The 15,610-nt window shown below is 43.5% G+C and overlaps 1 protein-coding gene across 1 annotated transcript; it reads left to right on the forward strand.

The window, feature by feature from the left end:
- The first annotated feature begins 2,848 nt into the window (after positions 1-2,848).
- Positions 2,849-12,619, forward strand: TNFSF10 (TNF superfamily member 10). Its single transcript, XM_005484774.4, has 5 exons — positions 2,849-3,155; positions 6,701-6,853; positions 8,304-8,346; positions 9,035-9,151; positions 9,816-12,619. Exons 1-5 carry the CDS (start codon positions 3,033-3,035, stop codon positions 10,262-10,264), a joined length of 885 nt encoding a protein of 294 aa, XP_005484831.2. The 5' UTR covers positions 2,849-3,032; the 3' UTR covers positions 10,265-12,619.
- Positions 12,620-15,610: the final 2,991 nt, after the last annotated feature.

The raw sequence follows: 15,610 nt of genomic DNA on the forward strand, positions 1-15,610 counted from the left end.
GGGACACGTGTGGCAGGTCCCCTGCCAGGCGTTTCCTTGGCATGCCAAGTGACACATCCTAAGTCCACAGAACAGATTAAGGTTTATCTCTAATTAAATGGCTCACCAAGTAAGCTTTAACAGGATGAAGGAGCCAGGAAGTATCAGAGGTTTTGTTGGGGAGATGCCCTGGTCTGGCACTACACAAACACATGTGACTTGCTTCTGTTGAAAAGCATGATAACATCCTTCCTTCCCACTGGAGTCAATGCTCCAGCTATACTGTGGCAAAATTTCATCAAAACACTCTTTTTCAGCTCTTGGAACCTTTCAAACAAATTATTTTCACTATAAATTTAAACTTATTAGAGACAAAAATTAATTTTGCAAGTGAGCATTGAAAGCAGCAAAGATTTTCCAGTGCATTCAATGCTGGAAATGGCTGGAGTTTCACTTTTGCAATGTCCTTTGTCAGTGTGGAAAAAAACCTGTTTGTCATTGCATAATGAAATTTTCAGATATTAAATCTTTAGAAAGATAGTGAACTCATAATTTTTTGAAGAGATTGATTTGAATGTGCTTTTCCCATTGATCTTTTCAAATCATACTTCATTTATTTTGCCTTGCAAGATTGGCACTAATTAAATAAGTATTAAATCAGAAATACCCATGGAGGATTTAAAATGACAGGTCAGAGGGACACAGACTGTGCCTGATAGAGGGCAACAAAATAAATATATGGGTCTTGAAGAAACTCTTTCCTCAATTGAGGAAAGAGTTAACCTATAAAATATTTCTGTTAAAAAGAGAAAGCCATGAAGGGCCGGAAAAACACAGAATTCAAACCAGCTCCTGATGTGACCAAGAATGCTCTGTAGTGCCCTGGCTCTCTTTCACTTTTGTTTCTACTCTTTTTGAAAGGAAACTCCTTCAAATCAGATAGGACCTCCCTAAACAACTAGAATGAATAGGCACAAAAACTCCCTTCAGCAGGCAGGGGTCATCATCCAAGTTAGTTTGTCACTTTTGAACTGATTCTACTTACCTTGCCACTTTTGAACTAGTTCTAGTTACCTTGCCACTTTTGAACTGGTTCTTCACTTACGACTCTCTCAGGTGAAATTTCATTTGTAGGAATTTATGAACCTTGATAAAGAAAAAGGAGTCCAAAGTGTCACAATGACTTTCCTGAGAAGTCACAGGAGGGGACCATGAGCTCACTTTTGAAGGATGTTAATCTTCTCCATCTGACATGTGTGTTGGAATTACCCAGATCTGAACTGTTTTGGCACACAGTTTGAATGTCTCAAAGAGCCAGACAAATAAACTGTCTGCTGCCACACTGAACAGGGATTGGAGGGTTATTTTGCTACATTATGATGGAAGAAAAAAAAATTTCCTCTAAATGCTTGAATACAATGCAGTTACACTCTCTAAAGGTGATCTCAATAGTCAGGGGAGATTAAGAGATCTTTTAATTTTCCCCTGTAATTATACTGAGATCTCCCACCTGCATCCTGGCATTCAGGTGTTGAACAGGAGCCAAAATTTCATCACATCCTGCAGCCAACAGCACAGAAATGACTGACTCAAATGTCTGCAATTGAATTTGAAATCCCAGTTTTCCATGGCTGCACTGCCAGCAGATTTATTTTGTAAATCTGCTGATTTAAAAGTGTCAGCAGATAATTATGGATTTGCTTACAACCCAGTCTGTGTGAGGTGAAGGTGTCAGAATAGGGGAAGTTAATGGACACATCCTAAAGCATGGACATGCCTTTGGAAAACATCTATCTGGGCACAACAGTTTGGAGAAAAGCTTGCAAGAAGGAGCCTCAGAGGTTTGGAAACCAACCAAACGAACCCCAAAGTACCATTAGGTAAAGAAAGCTCAAAATGTACCTGATGTCGATGTACTGTGGCAATAATCATGCCATGATCAGGGTGTAGAAGCACTGGCAGCACTGGGAAGGAGCTCCTGACACCAGTCATTGGTCACAAGCACCTTTCTGTGATGTTCCAGCCCCACAGGAGAAGCTGCAGAGGATAGGACACAGACAGGGCAGCTCAGGAAGGACATGGAGCTATTGGAGTGAATCCAGATGATGCTCAGAGGGCTGGATCATCTCTCCTGCTGGATCTTTCTCCTGGTGAAGAAAGGCTGAGAAAATTTGGTTTGTTGAGCTAAAGAAGACTCCAGGGTGTCCTCAATTCAGCCTTTCAGTACTTGAAGAGAGGTTTATAAAAAATATGAAGACAGACTTTTTATCAGGACTTTCTTCAGTAGAACAAGGGGTAATGGTTTTAAACTGAATGAGCGTTGATCCAGATTAGGTGTAAGAAAGAAGTTATTTTCAATGAAAAGAGTTTTACACTTAGGGTGGAGAAAAACTGGCACAGGTTGCCCTGAGAAGCTGTGGATGCTCCATCCCTGGAAGTGTCCAAGGCCAGGCTGGACAGGGTTTGGAGCAACCTGGGACAGTGGAAGGGGTCCCTGCCCATGGCACGGGGTTGGACGAGCTGAACTGTAAGGTCCCTTCCAACCCAAACCAATCTAAGACTCTATAACACAACCTGGACTCAGAAAACTCCGTGCCTCTCTGCGCACATAACCAGAGCCTTAATGCCTTTAAAAAAACCAGCTTCCACCGTTCTCAGGTGGCAAACTCCCAGAGAGTTTGCTCGGAGATGCTCCAGCAGTGCTGAGAGCGGTCACCGCCCATCCTCGCAGCGATCCCTTCGCACTGCGGGGAGGCGGCACCTGGGAGGACAGCCCGGGAATTCAGGGCGGGAAAGCAACGAGAGCAAGGAGCCAAGGAGAGCAGGGCTGGAATACAGAGGAGGGAGGGCACGGAGGAAGCCAAGGAGGCGGAACAGAACGGAGGAGGGCACGGCCGGGGAGGATCCCTCACGGTCCCTCCCGCCGCCCCGCCCGCTCCATGCCCCGGCGGGCGGGTTGAGTGCGGGGCTGCATTCGCTGCGGGACAGCGGCCCTGAGCCCCCGCAGCCCCGGAGCCCCCAGCCCGGCCCAGCCCGGCCCTGCCAGCCCCAGGATGCTGCCGGCGGGCGGCCCCAGCCCCGCGCAGACCTGCGGGGCCGTGCTGGTGGCCGCCGTGCTGCTGCAGTCCCTGTGCGTGGCCGTCACCTTCCTGTACTTCACCAGCGAGCTGCGACAGGTCTGTGGGGGCTCGGCGGCGGGGGGAGCCCCGGGACAGGCCGGCTCGCTGGGCGGGGGGATCCCGCAGCACCCCCGGGCCGGGCCGGGCTGAGGCCCCGCGGACAAAGAGCTCCGCTCGCTGCTCCCCTTTGTCTGCAGCGGGGTGTGCGCGGGGAGAGAGCTCAGAGCCGGGGCTGATACGGAGTGTTAGAGTCGAGAAAACAAAGCTCGGCGCTTTGGTAGCAAATGTGTTTCCCATTAGAGCGCGAATTCGCCGCCTCATCACTTTTGCGGTGCGGGCGGGCTGGGTGGGATAGGCGCTGTCTGTCAACTGCACCGCCGAGCAGGACTGGGGAGAGCTCGAGTGCCTCGTGGATGCTTCCCGTAGGATAATGCAGGGTTTCAGGGCTGTGACTAATCCTAAAGGAACTGCACCAGACGGCGAACACCGCTGCATTCGCCAGAATAACTTCTAAAGAATCCATTGTGTAGTCTAGATGCTTTGGTCTCCTTGCAGCCCCCCTTGAGGCCTGGCAGCTGCTGCTTAACTCTTCACTCTTCTTGGGAAAGATCATTTACACTCCAAGAAGGTTGAATTTAGCTGACAGTCCAATGTGTGTGGTCCTGCTTTCAAGGACCCTTGTTACTCAGGGTTTCCATGAGTGTCTTACCCTAAATTGACTGTCCTGCTGTGCCTGGATGTTGCTACTCCTGGCACACAGGTAAACCTACCTGCAGGTAAGTGTTCTGTACATCTACAGCTTCTGAAAATATTGCATAAATGTAAGTTACTGTTGTTATAAGCACTCAGTAGTGCATAATTAATTACATTATTAATAATAATGTAGATATGCATATTATGCAATAGATGCATTTATTCCACATTAGATTAAATAGGTGGAGTCTTCTGAGATGTCAGAATTCTCTGTGAGGCAAAGGGAGTGTTCTGCAATAGGAGCCAATGCTCATGCTTTCAAAATGTATAAAACAGATTTTCCTGCTGAATTTGTAGCTGTGGCTGTCCAATGGGGGAGTCACAGAAATGTGCTCATTTTGTGAAATCAGGTTACATGATTGCTAATGAAGAAAAATATATAAAGGCATCCTTCTTTCCTTATGCACACAGTACAGAGTCCCTTGCTAATACACGTGCCAATGTAAGTAATAAGTAACCACACTTATCTTTTCCTTCCTTCTATTCAAACATATACACCTGGGACACAGCCACATCCCAGAGACTTGCCCAAAATACAACTCACAGTTCCTGAAGAATAGCAAGCCTGCATTTGTTGTGAAGGAAGAAACCAGAGATATGCTGGACTGCAAAAAAGGTTGCTGGCTCTGGAGGGGGTACCTTAACCACATATTTCTGCATCTGCCATCTGGTGCACAGTAAACAGGAAAAAACTCGTCTAGGCACAGCCTGCTACTCCACATCCACGTGGTACACGTGGAATAAATCTCTGTAGATAAACTGTGATTTTTATCTGCACATTTTTCTTCCCTCTTTTTTGTTCACAATACTGCATTTCTACGCCTTCACCAAATCACTGTGGCTGCACACACTGCAGGTATTTCTATCTTTACAAAAAGCATGCTGGTAACTAGCAGGGTTTGTCCACTACAGCTGTAGTAACCTGATGAGGACTAGGAGTATGACATTTGTGTAACTGCTTTGCTTTAAGAGGAAGTACTAGGACAATAAAGTTCTTATGCTTCAGGATACAGGGCTGCAAGGAAAACAACCTCAGGCTTCCTCCTATTTCAAGTCCAGTAACCACTCCTAACATAGGAGAGAGGCTCTACAAGATAAGATTCCTGCAGGAGTTGTGTCCTCAAAGGGTTCAGTGCTGCAGGTAAACCTCATTTGAGTAAATCTTACAAGAGAAATCCGAGTCCCTCGGTTCCATCATGTGCTGCTGCAAGGTTGCATTCCCTGAGGTTTCAAACTGCATACAAAGAAAGGTTCTAGTGCCAGGAGAGTGAAGTTGTTTTGAGGAAAAGTGAGCAGGTGAGGTGGAAGCAGAGGCACAGGGCTGTTTGCTCCCAGATGGGAGGGCAGAGCTGGGAACTGAGCTGTGACAAGTCTGCAAGAGAATAAACAGTAACCTCACAACTTGCTTATGTCTGACTTTTTATCTTAAACTCGTCAAACTACTTTTTTATAGAAGCTCATTGTGTAGTTAAATGGGTCAGAGCCAGTAGTTTTACCTTAATGAGCACATATTATTAATCACTTGGAGTTCTTGAAACCTGATTTAGAAATACCGCTGCACTCCTTGGCAAGGAAACAGAAACCCTCACAAACACTTTTCCTTCTGCTGCCTCCAAAATACATAATTTCAAGTACTAGCTGAGGCTCAGTGGAATCTGCTGCTGCAAACTGAAGGTGGGACTTGAAGGGGGTGAAATCTCCTGCCCCTGTAGCAGGAAATCTCTTCCTAAACACCTTTGTTTTCTAATAGCCAGGAAAGGCATGGAGAGGGAAGGAGAATATTTACCTATTGCTTTCAATACCCCAGTCTCAAGGACAGCTAAAAAAACCCTAAAATTGGTGCTTGTAGGAAAAAATGCATCTGTTTAGCAAAGCAAACCAAGCTTCTTTAACACAACAAAAGAGTGAAATTTAAATGCTGCTGCCAGGATTCCATCTGAATGCTTTGCATGTTTCTTGCTGTTCTCTCCAAGTTCCCGGAGTGCTTTGCTGGCTGCACAAAGCAGACCAGTGTGTGGCTGCTGCAGCAGGAGCCCAGGTCATAACAAACAAGGGCTGCTCTCAGGTCCTGTGCTCCCACACTAACCAACAGCGCCAGCTGGAGTCGCGTCTGCAGGGAGCTCTGAGAGATTTCCACCAGGAAAACCCTCCCAGTCACATTCCCTTGGAGCCAAAAGGAGTTTTGCCAATCTCTTCAGTCTTTGCAGAAAACAAAAATGTTTTCTCCATGACTAGAGGAGATAGATATTTGATATTTTCATGTCAAAAACATCTAGCATTATAATTTTATTTGGACTCAAATGTCATCTCTGTTGTCTGGACTATTAGAGCAAATGACATTAGGAGACAGCCCACACTAGATATGGGGAGGATATGGTACAGATATATATAACAGCAAAGGTCTGGATTATAAATGTAATTGGCAGAAAATACAGCATAGAAAATACTTTTTAAGTTCTAGTATTTGATTTGATCATCAATAATCTGTCTAATATTGAATTTCATCCTCAATAATCTTGTCTAAAGAAACGTTTCTAATGCAGAACTAGAGAATCTAAAGAGTTTCCAACATCAAGGATTTGGGTGTTGAATTTTCACAAAACCTATTAAGTTGAATACTGGATACTGCATTTATGTCCATGCAGATAATGCAAACATATTTTTGCATGTGAGGTATGCCCTCATATTTAAATATGTCACATCAGGATGAATTAGATCTTCTTGTTGTTCATATACTACTTGCACCATACTTCAGAGAAAAGTGTGTTTCTTAGCAGTTAGTGAATGTAGTGACATACCACAGCTGCAAACAGCTGGATGAACAATGCTGGCTTTTCCCTGTGCTGCAGCTGCAGGACTCGTACTCGAGGAGCGGCATCGCCTGTCTCACCGGGGAGGAGATCGGCACCTCCCTCCAAAACCTGGAGCTCATCGAGGGTGAGGACAGAGAAGCTGATCCCTGCTGGAAAGTCAAGTGGCACCTGGGAAAGTTAATTAAAAAGGTATTTGGGAGTAGTGTGCTTGGTGTTACAGCCGGAGGAATCCTAATAGCAGAATAAAGGAGGCTCAGATTGTTTTATTGCAGAGCAATGGTCAGGCCTCAGCTCCAGCTCCAGTGCTTGCAGTGAAGCCAAGGGAAAAACAACCCATAAAAGTGGTTTCACTGCATTCAGGAAATACTAAAGCAAAGACTATCAGCTTTTACTAAGCAAATTCCAGTGATGGGTTGGCTTATCTGAAATACCTCAGGGTATCTGAGGGTTTCTGCCTGACTATACAGTCATGGTGCTATCAGAGCTGTCACTGCCTCTTTGGAAAAACAAGGAGACTGGGGAGAGCAAATGAGGTTAAATGTAACACGGGGAGAGGTACAAAGGTGCCTAAGGAGTGGTCCAGTCACGAGCTGTGTGATGCAGTGATAGAGGAAGGAGCAAGTGGGCACACAGCATCAGGCACAGCACCTTCCCAAAGAGCACCTCCTGCGTGCTTAGACACCATACACATCGTTTTGGCTACAGAGGACAAAGTCAGTCTGGCTGAAAAATCACAAGGGCTAAAATCCTCTGGAATGGCTTTCAAAATCCCATCTCCAGCACATAAACAAGCTCATCCACAGAAATTATCTCCTGGCTGAAATTTCCTGGCAAAAACAGATCTTGCAGTCCAAACCAGATTGGCTATTTGTATTCAGAGATCTCAGCTCCTTTGGTGGAAGCTCTGCCAGTGAAGTCCCTGAACTCCTGCACAGAGAAAGCATTGTTTTAGTTGGTGGATGTTTACACATCTGACATACCTACTAGCTCCCTGATTGCTTAGAAAAAGGTAGGCTGGGTGCTAGAAATAAGTTACAATTATGCTAATACTACTATTACTATCAGAATAGATGGATAAATAGAAATGTGGCAGGACAAAAGCTACCAACAATTGGCAATACAGGCTTTATTAGCCACCCAGGTAAAGCATCACCACACTTGCTGCTGCTGCACTACTGCCCATACCAAACTGGTTTGTTTCAGCAGTCAGCAAACAGTTATGAAGAAGGGGAATGCACAAAGTAAAATATGCTGGATTAAGATCTTAGATAGGTAGAGGTATAAAAATAAATTAAATTTAATTGCTGAGATCTAAGACCATATAGTTCACAGTGCCAAGTATTCTGCAAATGGAAGCTGGTGCTTGGACACTTCTCTTATTTGAGAGAAGCATGAAATTCAGATTTTTCAATAGACTTATGCCTGAGCTCTTGAAAATGTTTTCCCATGTCTTTTATCACCTAAAAGATGTAAACATAGAAATTCTCTATTACAACAAATAGGTGCTTTTTCCCCCCTATTTTCTTGTTGATCAAATTCAGAATCCCCTTTATTCATGAGTAAAAAATGGTGTGTCTTTTTCCTGCCCCTGTCAGCCTCAGCTGACAAGCTAATTCATTTTTACTGTGTTTGTTGGCAGATGATGTCAAGAACCTACGAGGAAAACATATCTGCAATCAACGGTATTGTAATAATTTTATTATCTGTGGTAAAAAGGAGCTGCTAAGGGCACTTGATGTGTAATGACTTGATTTTTTTAAAGTGCAGAAAACTGGCATCAAATCTTTCTATTATCTAAGATCTTGCACTGGCATCAAGTCATCAAAAAATGATTACTTATTACTAGAAGGTAATTTTTTTTCAGGAGCCAGAATTACTGTCAAGTGGTTAGAGCGAGGTAACCAAGGTGGATGCAGAGGACTCAGCCTCTGGCTCTCAGTCCCATGTGTATGGGGAATGTTTAAAAAGCCCTCCCAGTACCCCAGGAACATGCAGCACAGAGCTGCAGAGATCAGTTAAGGAATGGCTCTGCTGAAGCTCACACTAAAGATGCTGAGTGAAAGCATTACAGCGTCCAAGTGGAAATTCACAGGGAGATTAGGAATATTTAACCATAAAATTGAGTACTGTGGGTTATTTTGTCAGTAACTCAAAGGCAGAGAGAGGAGAGAAAGAATAAAGAGTCACATAAAGACATTTCATGAGCAAGCGTGAAAGCAGAATTTGAGCCTTATTAGCCAACAATCAGCCATCACTCTGTGGTTCAGTCAATTAAAAAGTGACATAGCTATTCCTAAAAATCAAGTCAGGTGGAACAGATGTGCTTTCTAAAGTCCTTGCTTCTGATGTGGGGTTTCTTTTTCCCTTCAGTTGAGAAGACTCTGACCCTGCCGCACTCGGAGGGGCAGCAGCCGCGCGGCCCCGTCCGCCGCATCGCGGCGCACCTGACGGCCAGCAGCAGCAGGAGGAGCTCCCTGTCCTCACGCAGTAAGGAGAAAATTGATTAAATTACTCTTCCATTGCTAGCCTCAAAACACCTTTTAATACTTGTATTGTGTTAGTATTAGGAAACAAATCGTCTTGTCCCAAACATTGGGTTTTTCCTGGTAATCCCCACCAAAGAGAGAGAAAGCCCATTTCCTCTGGGTACCTTGCTAGCTCTTCTTTTGGAACCCTCATTAGGAGGAAAAAGAACTTTAGATGTCCTTCCTAGTGTTAAGTTTCCCTGTTTTCTTTTATTTCCTTCTGTTGGTTGTGCGAGTCCCAGCTGCTATGGTGACAGACCTATTAGAAATGTGAGACAGACAGGAGAGACTTGACATTCAGGCCATGTTAATGAAGGGCTTGCTCGGCTTTCTGCAGCTTCAGAGGGTATCAGACACTAATGGATATTTTAACTTTGTTACTAAGTAAAAACATAATTTCCCCCCCTTATTTGGGAGCACAAATATTAAAAATAAAGGCAGTTCATGTTAATTCCCACATTAAACTTACTTATGGACCATCAGATTGTGAGAATCGACCTAATGAACTTTGAGAAGAGCAGGTTTCCTTATTTTGTTATTAAAAACCAGCTCTTCAGCTAGCAGACACTTGGCTTCACTACCTGTTTTTAAAGTTAACGTTTCTTTCTCTCTTTTTTTTTCCCAAGTAAATCCCTTGCCCAGAAGAGGAATTGGACACAAAATAAACAACTGGGAACCATCAAGAAAAGGCCACTCCTTCCTTTACAACGTGGAGCTGAGAAATGGGGAGTTAGTGATACCCCAGACAGGCTTTTACTACATCTACTCCCAAATTTACTTTCGCTTCCGTGAAGACGAGAACGAGGACTCAGAATTGTTGGGACAAATCAGAAACCCCAAACAGCTTGTCCAGTATGTTTACAAACTGACCAATTACCCTGAGCCCATTTTGCTCATGAAGAGTGCAAGGACAAGCTGCTGGTCTAAAAAGGCAGAATATGGACTTTATTCCATCTATCAAGGTGGTGTGTTCCAGCTGAAGAGAGAGGACAGGATTTTTGTCTCTGTCAGCAACAGTGACATAGTTGACATGGACAAAGAAGCAAGTTTTTTTGGAGCCTTTATGATCAGTTAGAACATGAAAGTCATGATCCCAAATGGCCCAGTGTTTTCTAGTCAGGACAGCTTAAATTCCTATAAAATAGAGGATCACAAGCAAAAGCTGCATCAATACCAAAAAGAGCAGACTGCCCTTTCTCAGCTCACTCACCGCGTGCCAAGTTCTGTCCCAGCAGCCAGGAAGAGCAGCAGCAGCTGGCTGTGAGTGGCAATGCTCTGTGCAGGCACAGGCAGCCAGGCTGGGAATGTGGCAGGGATTCACAGCCCTCAGGTGATTCCTTGGCCAGAGCCCTGGGCAGGTAAGGGCTCACCAGCAGCAGGGATGCTCCAGGCTGGCTCGGCTGGCACCAGGGATGGTGGATGCTCCACGTCTGGTTCCTCAAGGCTGAGACTGGATATCAAATTCTATTTGTGCTCTCCTTTGGACCCTGTCTTGAATATATCAGCAACCTTTGTACATACTGTACCAAAAGTGCCTGTGGAATTTCTCCTGAATTTTTTTGAACAGGAGTTTTGCAGAAGCTGCACATCTTCATCTCGTCTAACAAAGCACTTAAGCACCTAATTAATTTTAAGCACACAAACAGTCTGACTACACCAGGGTATCCACATGCTTGAAATTAAGTATGTGCTTAAGCATTCTCCAGGATCATGTCTTGAGTAAACACATTTGTCTTGTGCAGGATATTGTACATAAGAACAGCTGCTGGAATGGCACTGAAGAGCTTTTGAAATCAATCTGTGTTTTGATCAACATTTTGTAACAGTGCCTATTTACTTAATTACTCTGCTGCAGACATCTCACCAGGCTCCCAATAAGTTCAGTAATGCAGTTGCTGTTACAGTTGTTGACAGCAAGAACTGGATCCAGAAAAAAAAATGTGGGTTTCCGTAAATACTGAATTCTGTGAGAAATTTGCAGCAATTTAGGCATGACAAAATTCTTCCATGTTTATTTGTACTGGTTTGTGTTTGGTAGGATGTAATGTAGAATAACACACCCCAATGACTAACATTTTGAGGAAAACAGGCACAACTATCTGTACTTACAAATATGCTGCTTATTTAGATAATGCTGTAATTATTTGATTTTATTTTTTAGGAATGGGAAGAAAATTTTCACAATGTTTTTTATAAAATACTTTTTTTTTTAAAAAATGAACATTATATTTTTTAACTCAATGAAAATGACTATTTTGTATTAAAAGGATTTGAAAGTTTAGACTGTATAGGCTCAATGCACAGCAAAAGTCGGGTAGTGTAAATCAGCACATCTGTAGCATTGTCAGTGGAGGAATAGCAAATTGCACCATGAATGCATTTTGCCCAGATTTGCAGAAAACAGTGGGAAAGGTGGAAAAATAAAATTGGAGGGAAAGGAAGACAGTTCTGCAAATGTTACTTGTGGTGACAGGATGAGGTCTGGCTGTCTATTTTTTTTTTTTTAATACACTGGGGTTGCCGTGGGAACCCTCCCATTCACCTGCGTGCTGTAATTAAATCACAGCAGCCCCTGCACACGGGCCTCAGCAGTCAACAGGCACGGTTCATCCTCCTGCCCACCAGCAGCAGGGGATTAACAGACACAGCCCATCTTGATCTGGCCGTTCAGACAAGCACCTTGGCTCACTGAAACACTGCGTTGGAGCAGCAGGAGAAGAATTTCAGGAATACCCTTCTTTTGGCAGGTTAGAGCCAAGAAACACACCAGAGTAAGCTGAAAATAATGAGGTTTAACTTCTGCCTGCTGTTTGACAGTGTCACATGTGCTGTGTTCAGTGGCAATCAAATATGTGAAATTCTTCACCATTTACTGGAACACTTCGGTTTTTCCTCCTTCTCAAATCATCTGTTTTGACAGAGAACAGAAAACATTTCTACAGTTTTCTCTCTGATTTCAGTATTTAAATCAGAAATGTTCTCCCAGCAGGAAAGGCTGGAGAACAGAGCCATTCCCTACATACCTGTATGTCTGTTACCTTGCAGAAATGACTTTTGTAGGTGCTCCTTGCAGATGGATTGGGCTTGGTGCTTTCAGCACAGGACTGACCCCTGCTATCAGATTTGATCACTGCATGCAGAGCACATTGCGACAGGAATCACACCAAATTGTAATTTTCTGAGTGATCTGAAGGCATGTTTGCCAGATGTTATCTTGGGGGAAGATTATCAAGGGATATCAGACAGGACACCTTTAAAGAAGAATGGAAAAATATAGCAAGTTCTGTTTGTGCTGTGTCCTGACTCACACTTTTCATCTCATTTCATGCTGAATGACATATGTAGCAAATTTTTATAGATTGCATTAATATGTGAATATTGTAAATTTTTCTATGTGACTTTTATATAAAAGGTTTTTACTAAATAGTTATTTAGTCTCACAGTGATTATTGGTGTCATCCTATGGCTTCCATGACAACCCTGTCTTAGATCATTTCCCTGACATTGATTGGTATCAGATATGATCCACTAAATGCCAGAGATGGTTGCAATGCAAAGAACAAAATGCAAACCATTGAGCAATGCCATGTTGTGCAATTCCATATGACTGGCTCCCAGCTGGTGTGCAGCATCTGGAAGCAGTAAGCTGAAGAAATCTCTGAAAATGATCTTGTGACCAGAGGACAAATCTGAGTGTTTCCCTTGAGGTACTTCTCATGTTTCTGGGCTTTAGCAATTATTTAAGCACTGGGAATTCTTATTTAGCAGCAAAACATCTGATCTTTACCCATTACCAAGCTACAGTAGAAGATGTTTGTTCAGCCTGGAGAAGAGAAGGCTCTGGGAGACCTTACAGCATCTTCCAGAGGCTCCAAGGGAGCTGGAAATGGACTTTTCACCAGGGCAAAGGGGAATGGCTTCCCACTGCCAGAGGGCAGGGCTGGATGGGATATTGGGAAGGAATTCCTCCCTGTGAGGGTGGGCAAGCCCTGGCACAGGGTGCCCAGAGCAGCTGTGGAGCCCCTGGATCCCTGGCAGTGCCCAAGCCATTCCAGGGAGGTGGAAGGTGGAACCACTGCACCAAGGTTCTCTCTGGAGTTGGGAGTGAGGCTGAGGAAGAGGAACACAATGCCCAGGTGGGACCCAGTGAGCTGAGTCTAAACCTCAGAATTAGTGGCTGCAGAGCACAGCCTTGCTGATTAATAAACTAGCAGTGTTTTGAAGTCTGCTTGCAGATATTACTGCCATGTAAACATCTGTAAAGTAATTTGAGCTCATTCTGTGTTTGACTTTATTAAGCTGGATTAGTGCTATTCCAACTGCACTCCTCAGTGATGAGAGTTGCTAAACCATAACCTTTGAAAGCATACACCAGGTGCTACCTCCTGCTCTAAACCACATTTATAACAGCAGTCAAAACACCTTCTGTCCCTGGATATAATACAAAAAAACCTGAATTTGCTTTTCTCTGATTTTTGGAGGTGCATCATTTTAAAATGAATCTCTACCTTACAATCTGTTTTCCAGTTTCTTCTCTCCACAATAAACACATAATGATTGTAGGTTCAAAGCCTTCAGATATTTCCATGACAACAAAGACTGATATAAACAAGAATTAGAACTTTACTGGACAAGAAGAAAATGGAAAGAATGGAACATCGGAGAGAAATCTCAAAGAGCCACAAATAGAAACTCTTCTATTTCATCTCCAGTGCTCAATGCAGTTCTGAAGCTACTGAAGAGAAACACAAATAATTTAAGAGTTCCATGAAAGGTAAATGTCTAGTATAATGTGTTTTCTAAATTATCTTTTTAATATCTGGTTTGCTCATACATCCAGCTAGTGATAAATAGAATAAAAAGTCCTTAACTTCAGCTCCTTTCTCTCATTGCAGTAAGACCAATGCCTTCACTCTTGTCCTGTTGGCAACATGAAATTAATGTTCTTGCAGCTGGGGGCTGCTAGATAACTTTTGTGACCCTAAAGCCAGCCTCTCTCACAGTTCTTGCCTCTTCTATCACCACTCCCTGCACCACTGTCCTTTAGCAAATGCAGAGCCCAAGCAGGAATCCATTATTGTGCATTGTTTGTGGATGACAAATCTTTAAATTCCATCCAAATTTGGCCTGCAATCACCAAAGAAATTAAAAAGAAAACTAAAGCTGCCCTTCTTCTCTCTCAGCTGGCATTTTTTTCTGGCCCTGATCCAACCCCACGCAGAAAAAGCAGCCAGAGGAGCCCTTGACTCATGATACCCTTTCAAGAAGGAGATCAATGTTGCTGCATTTGAAGTGCAACTGCCAGTTCTGATCCAATTGGCTCAAAACACATCAAACTCCCAAGGAATTCAGGGTTAAATCATGGCATTGCAAGCTCAGGTTGTCTGGAGTGTACAGATCTGGTGCTCACTCACTGTTGGTACTTGATATTGGTATAGACACCACAATAAGTTATTATTCCAGAAAATAATTAATTATTTTCTTGGGGAAAAAAAGACCAAAAACAAAACCAAAAAACCCCAACATTTTTCTCTCCCTGGAGAAAGATAAATTGTCATTTTTGACAAGACACAGTTGAGCAAAACCAAAAATAATTTACATGAAGTATCCCCTCTACATAGAAAGTCACATTTATAGCTTTGGGCCATTTTCTCTGGTAAATATCAACATCCTGCAACTAAACATCACTGGTCTGGGAATGTATTAGGGAAAAGAAATTTTAAAAAGGAGTGAGATAATTCCTTGTAATAATGCAAAGTATTTGGCAGCCTAACCACATAAGCAGTTGCCATCTCCTCCATAATATAAAGCAATGTCGTGTAAATTAGACTGGGGGGACAGTTCTAATATGAAATAACTGTATTTTAGTGGCACAAAGCCCATGATTTTTATTCAGAAACATATAACACAACTATATAGGCAGCTGGGTAGACAAAGTGAGAAGTACATTAGACTCTTCCTCCTTTTCAACTGCAATAATGTGCAGCCATCCCTCATAAAATTTAGCAACTGTTGAGTAACTTGCTGCAAAACTGTCTCACAGTTCATGAGCAGGAATGAGAATACTGATTCCAGTGAAACTGCAGAAATATATCATCCAAATTAGGATACGGACAAGGCACAAAGGCTAATGCTTGCATGATTACAGAAGGCACAAATTACAGAAAACTGGCACAGGCAGAGTAACTCAGCATTGTGTCACATCACACTTGTGCTCTCTCTACCCTCCAGCAAAGCCCTGCAGCCGTGGAAGGGGAATGGCATAAACCCGATGGACTGATGGACTGATGGAGCTCAGAGCAGCCTGGGCTGGTGGAATGGGATGAGCTTTAAGATCCCTTCCTACCCAAACCCTTCCATAATTCTATGGTTAAGGCAGATGCCAACATGGATTCAGAGCACTGGCTGCCCCCCGAGAGAT

This window comes from Zonotrichia albicollis, chromosome 9 (genome assembly GCF_047830755.1).
Source record: "Zonotrichia albicollis isolate bZonAlb1 chromosome 9, bZonAlb1.hap1, whole genome shotgun sequence".
Taxonomy (NCBI): domain Eukaryota; kingdom Metazoa; phylum Chordata; class Aves; order Passeriformes; family Passerellidae; genus Zonotrichia; species Zonotrichia albicollis.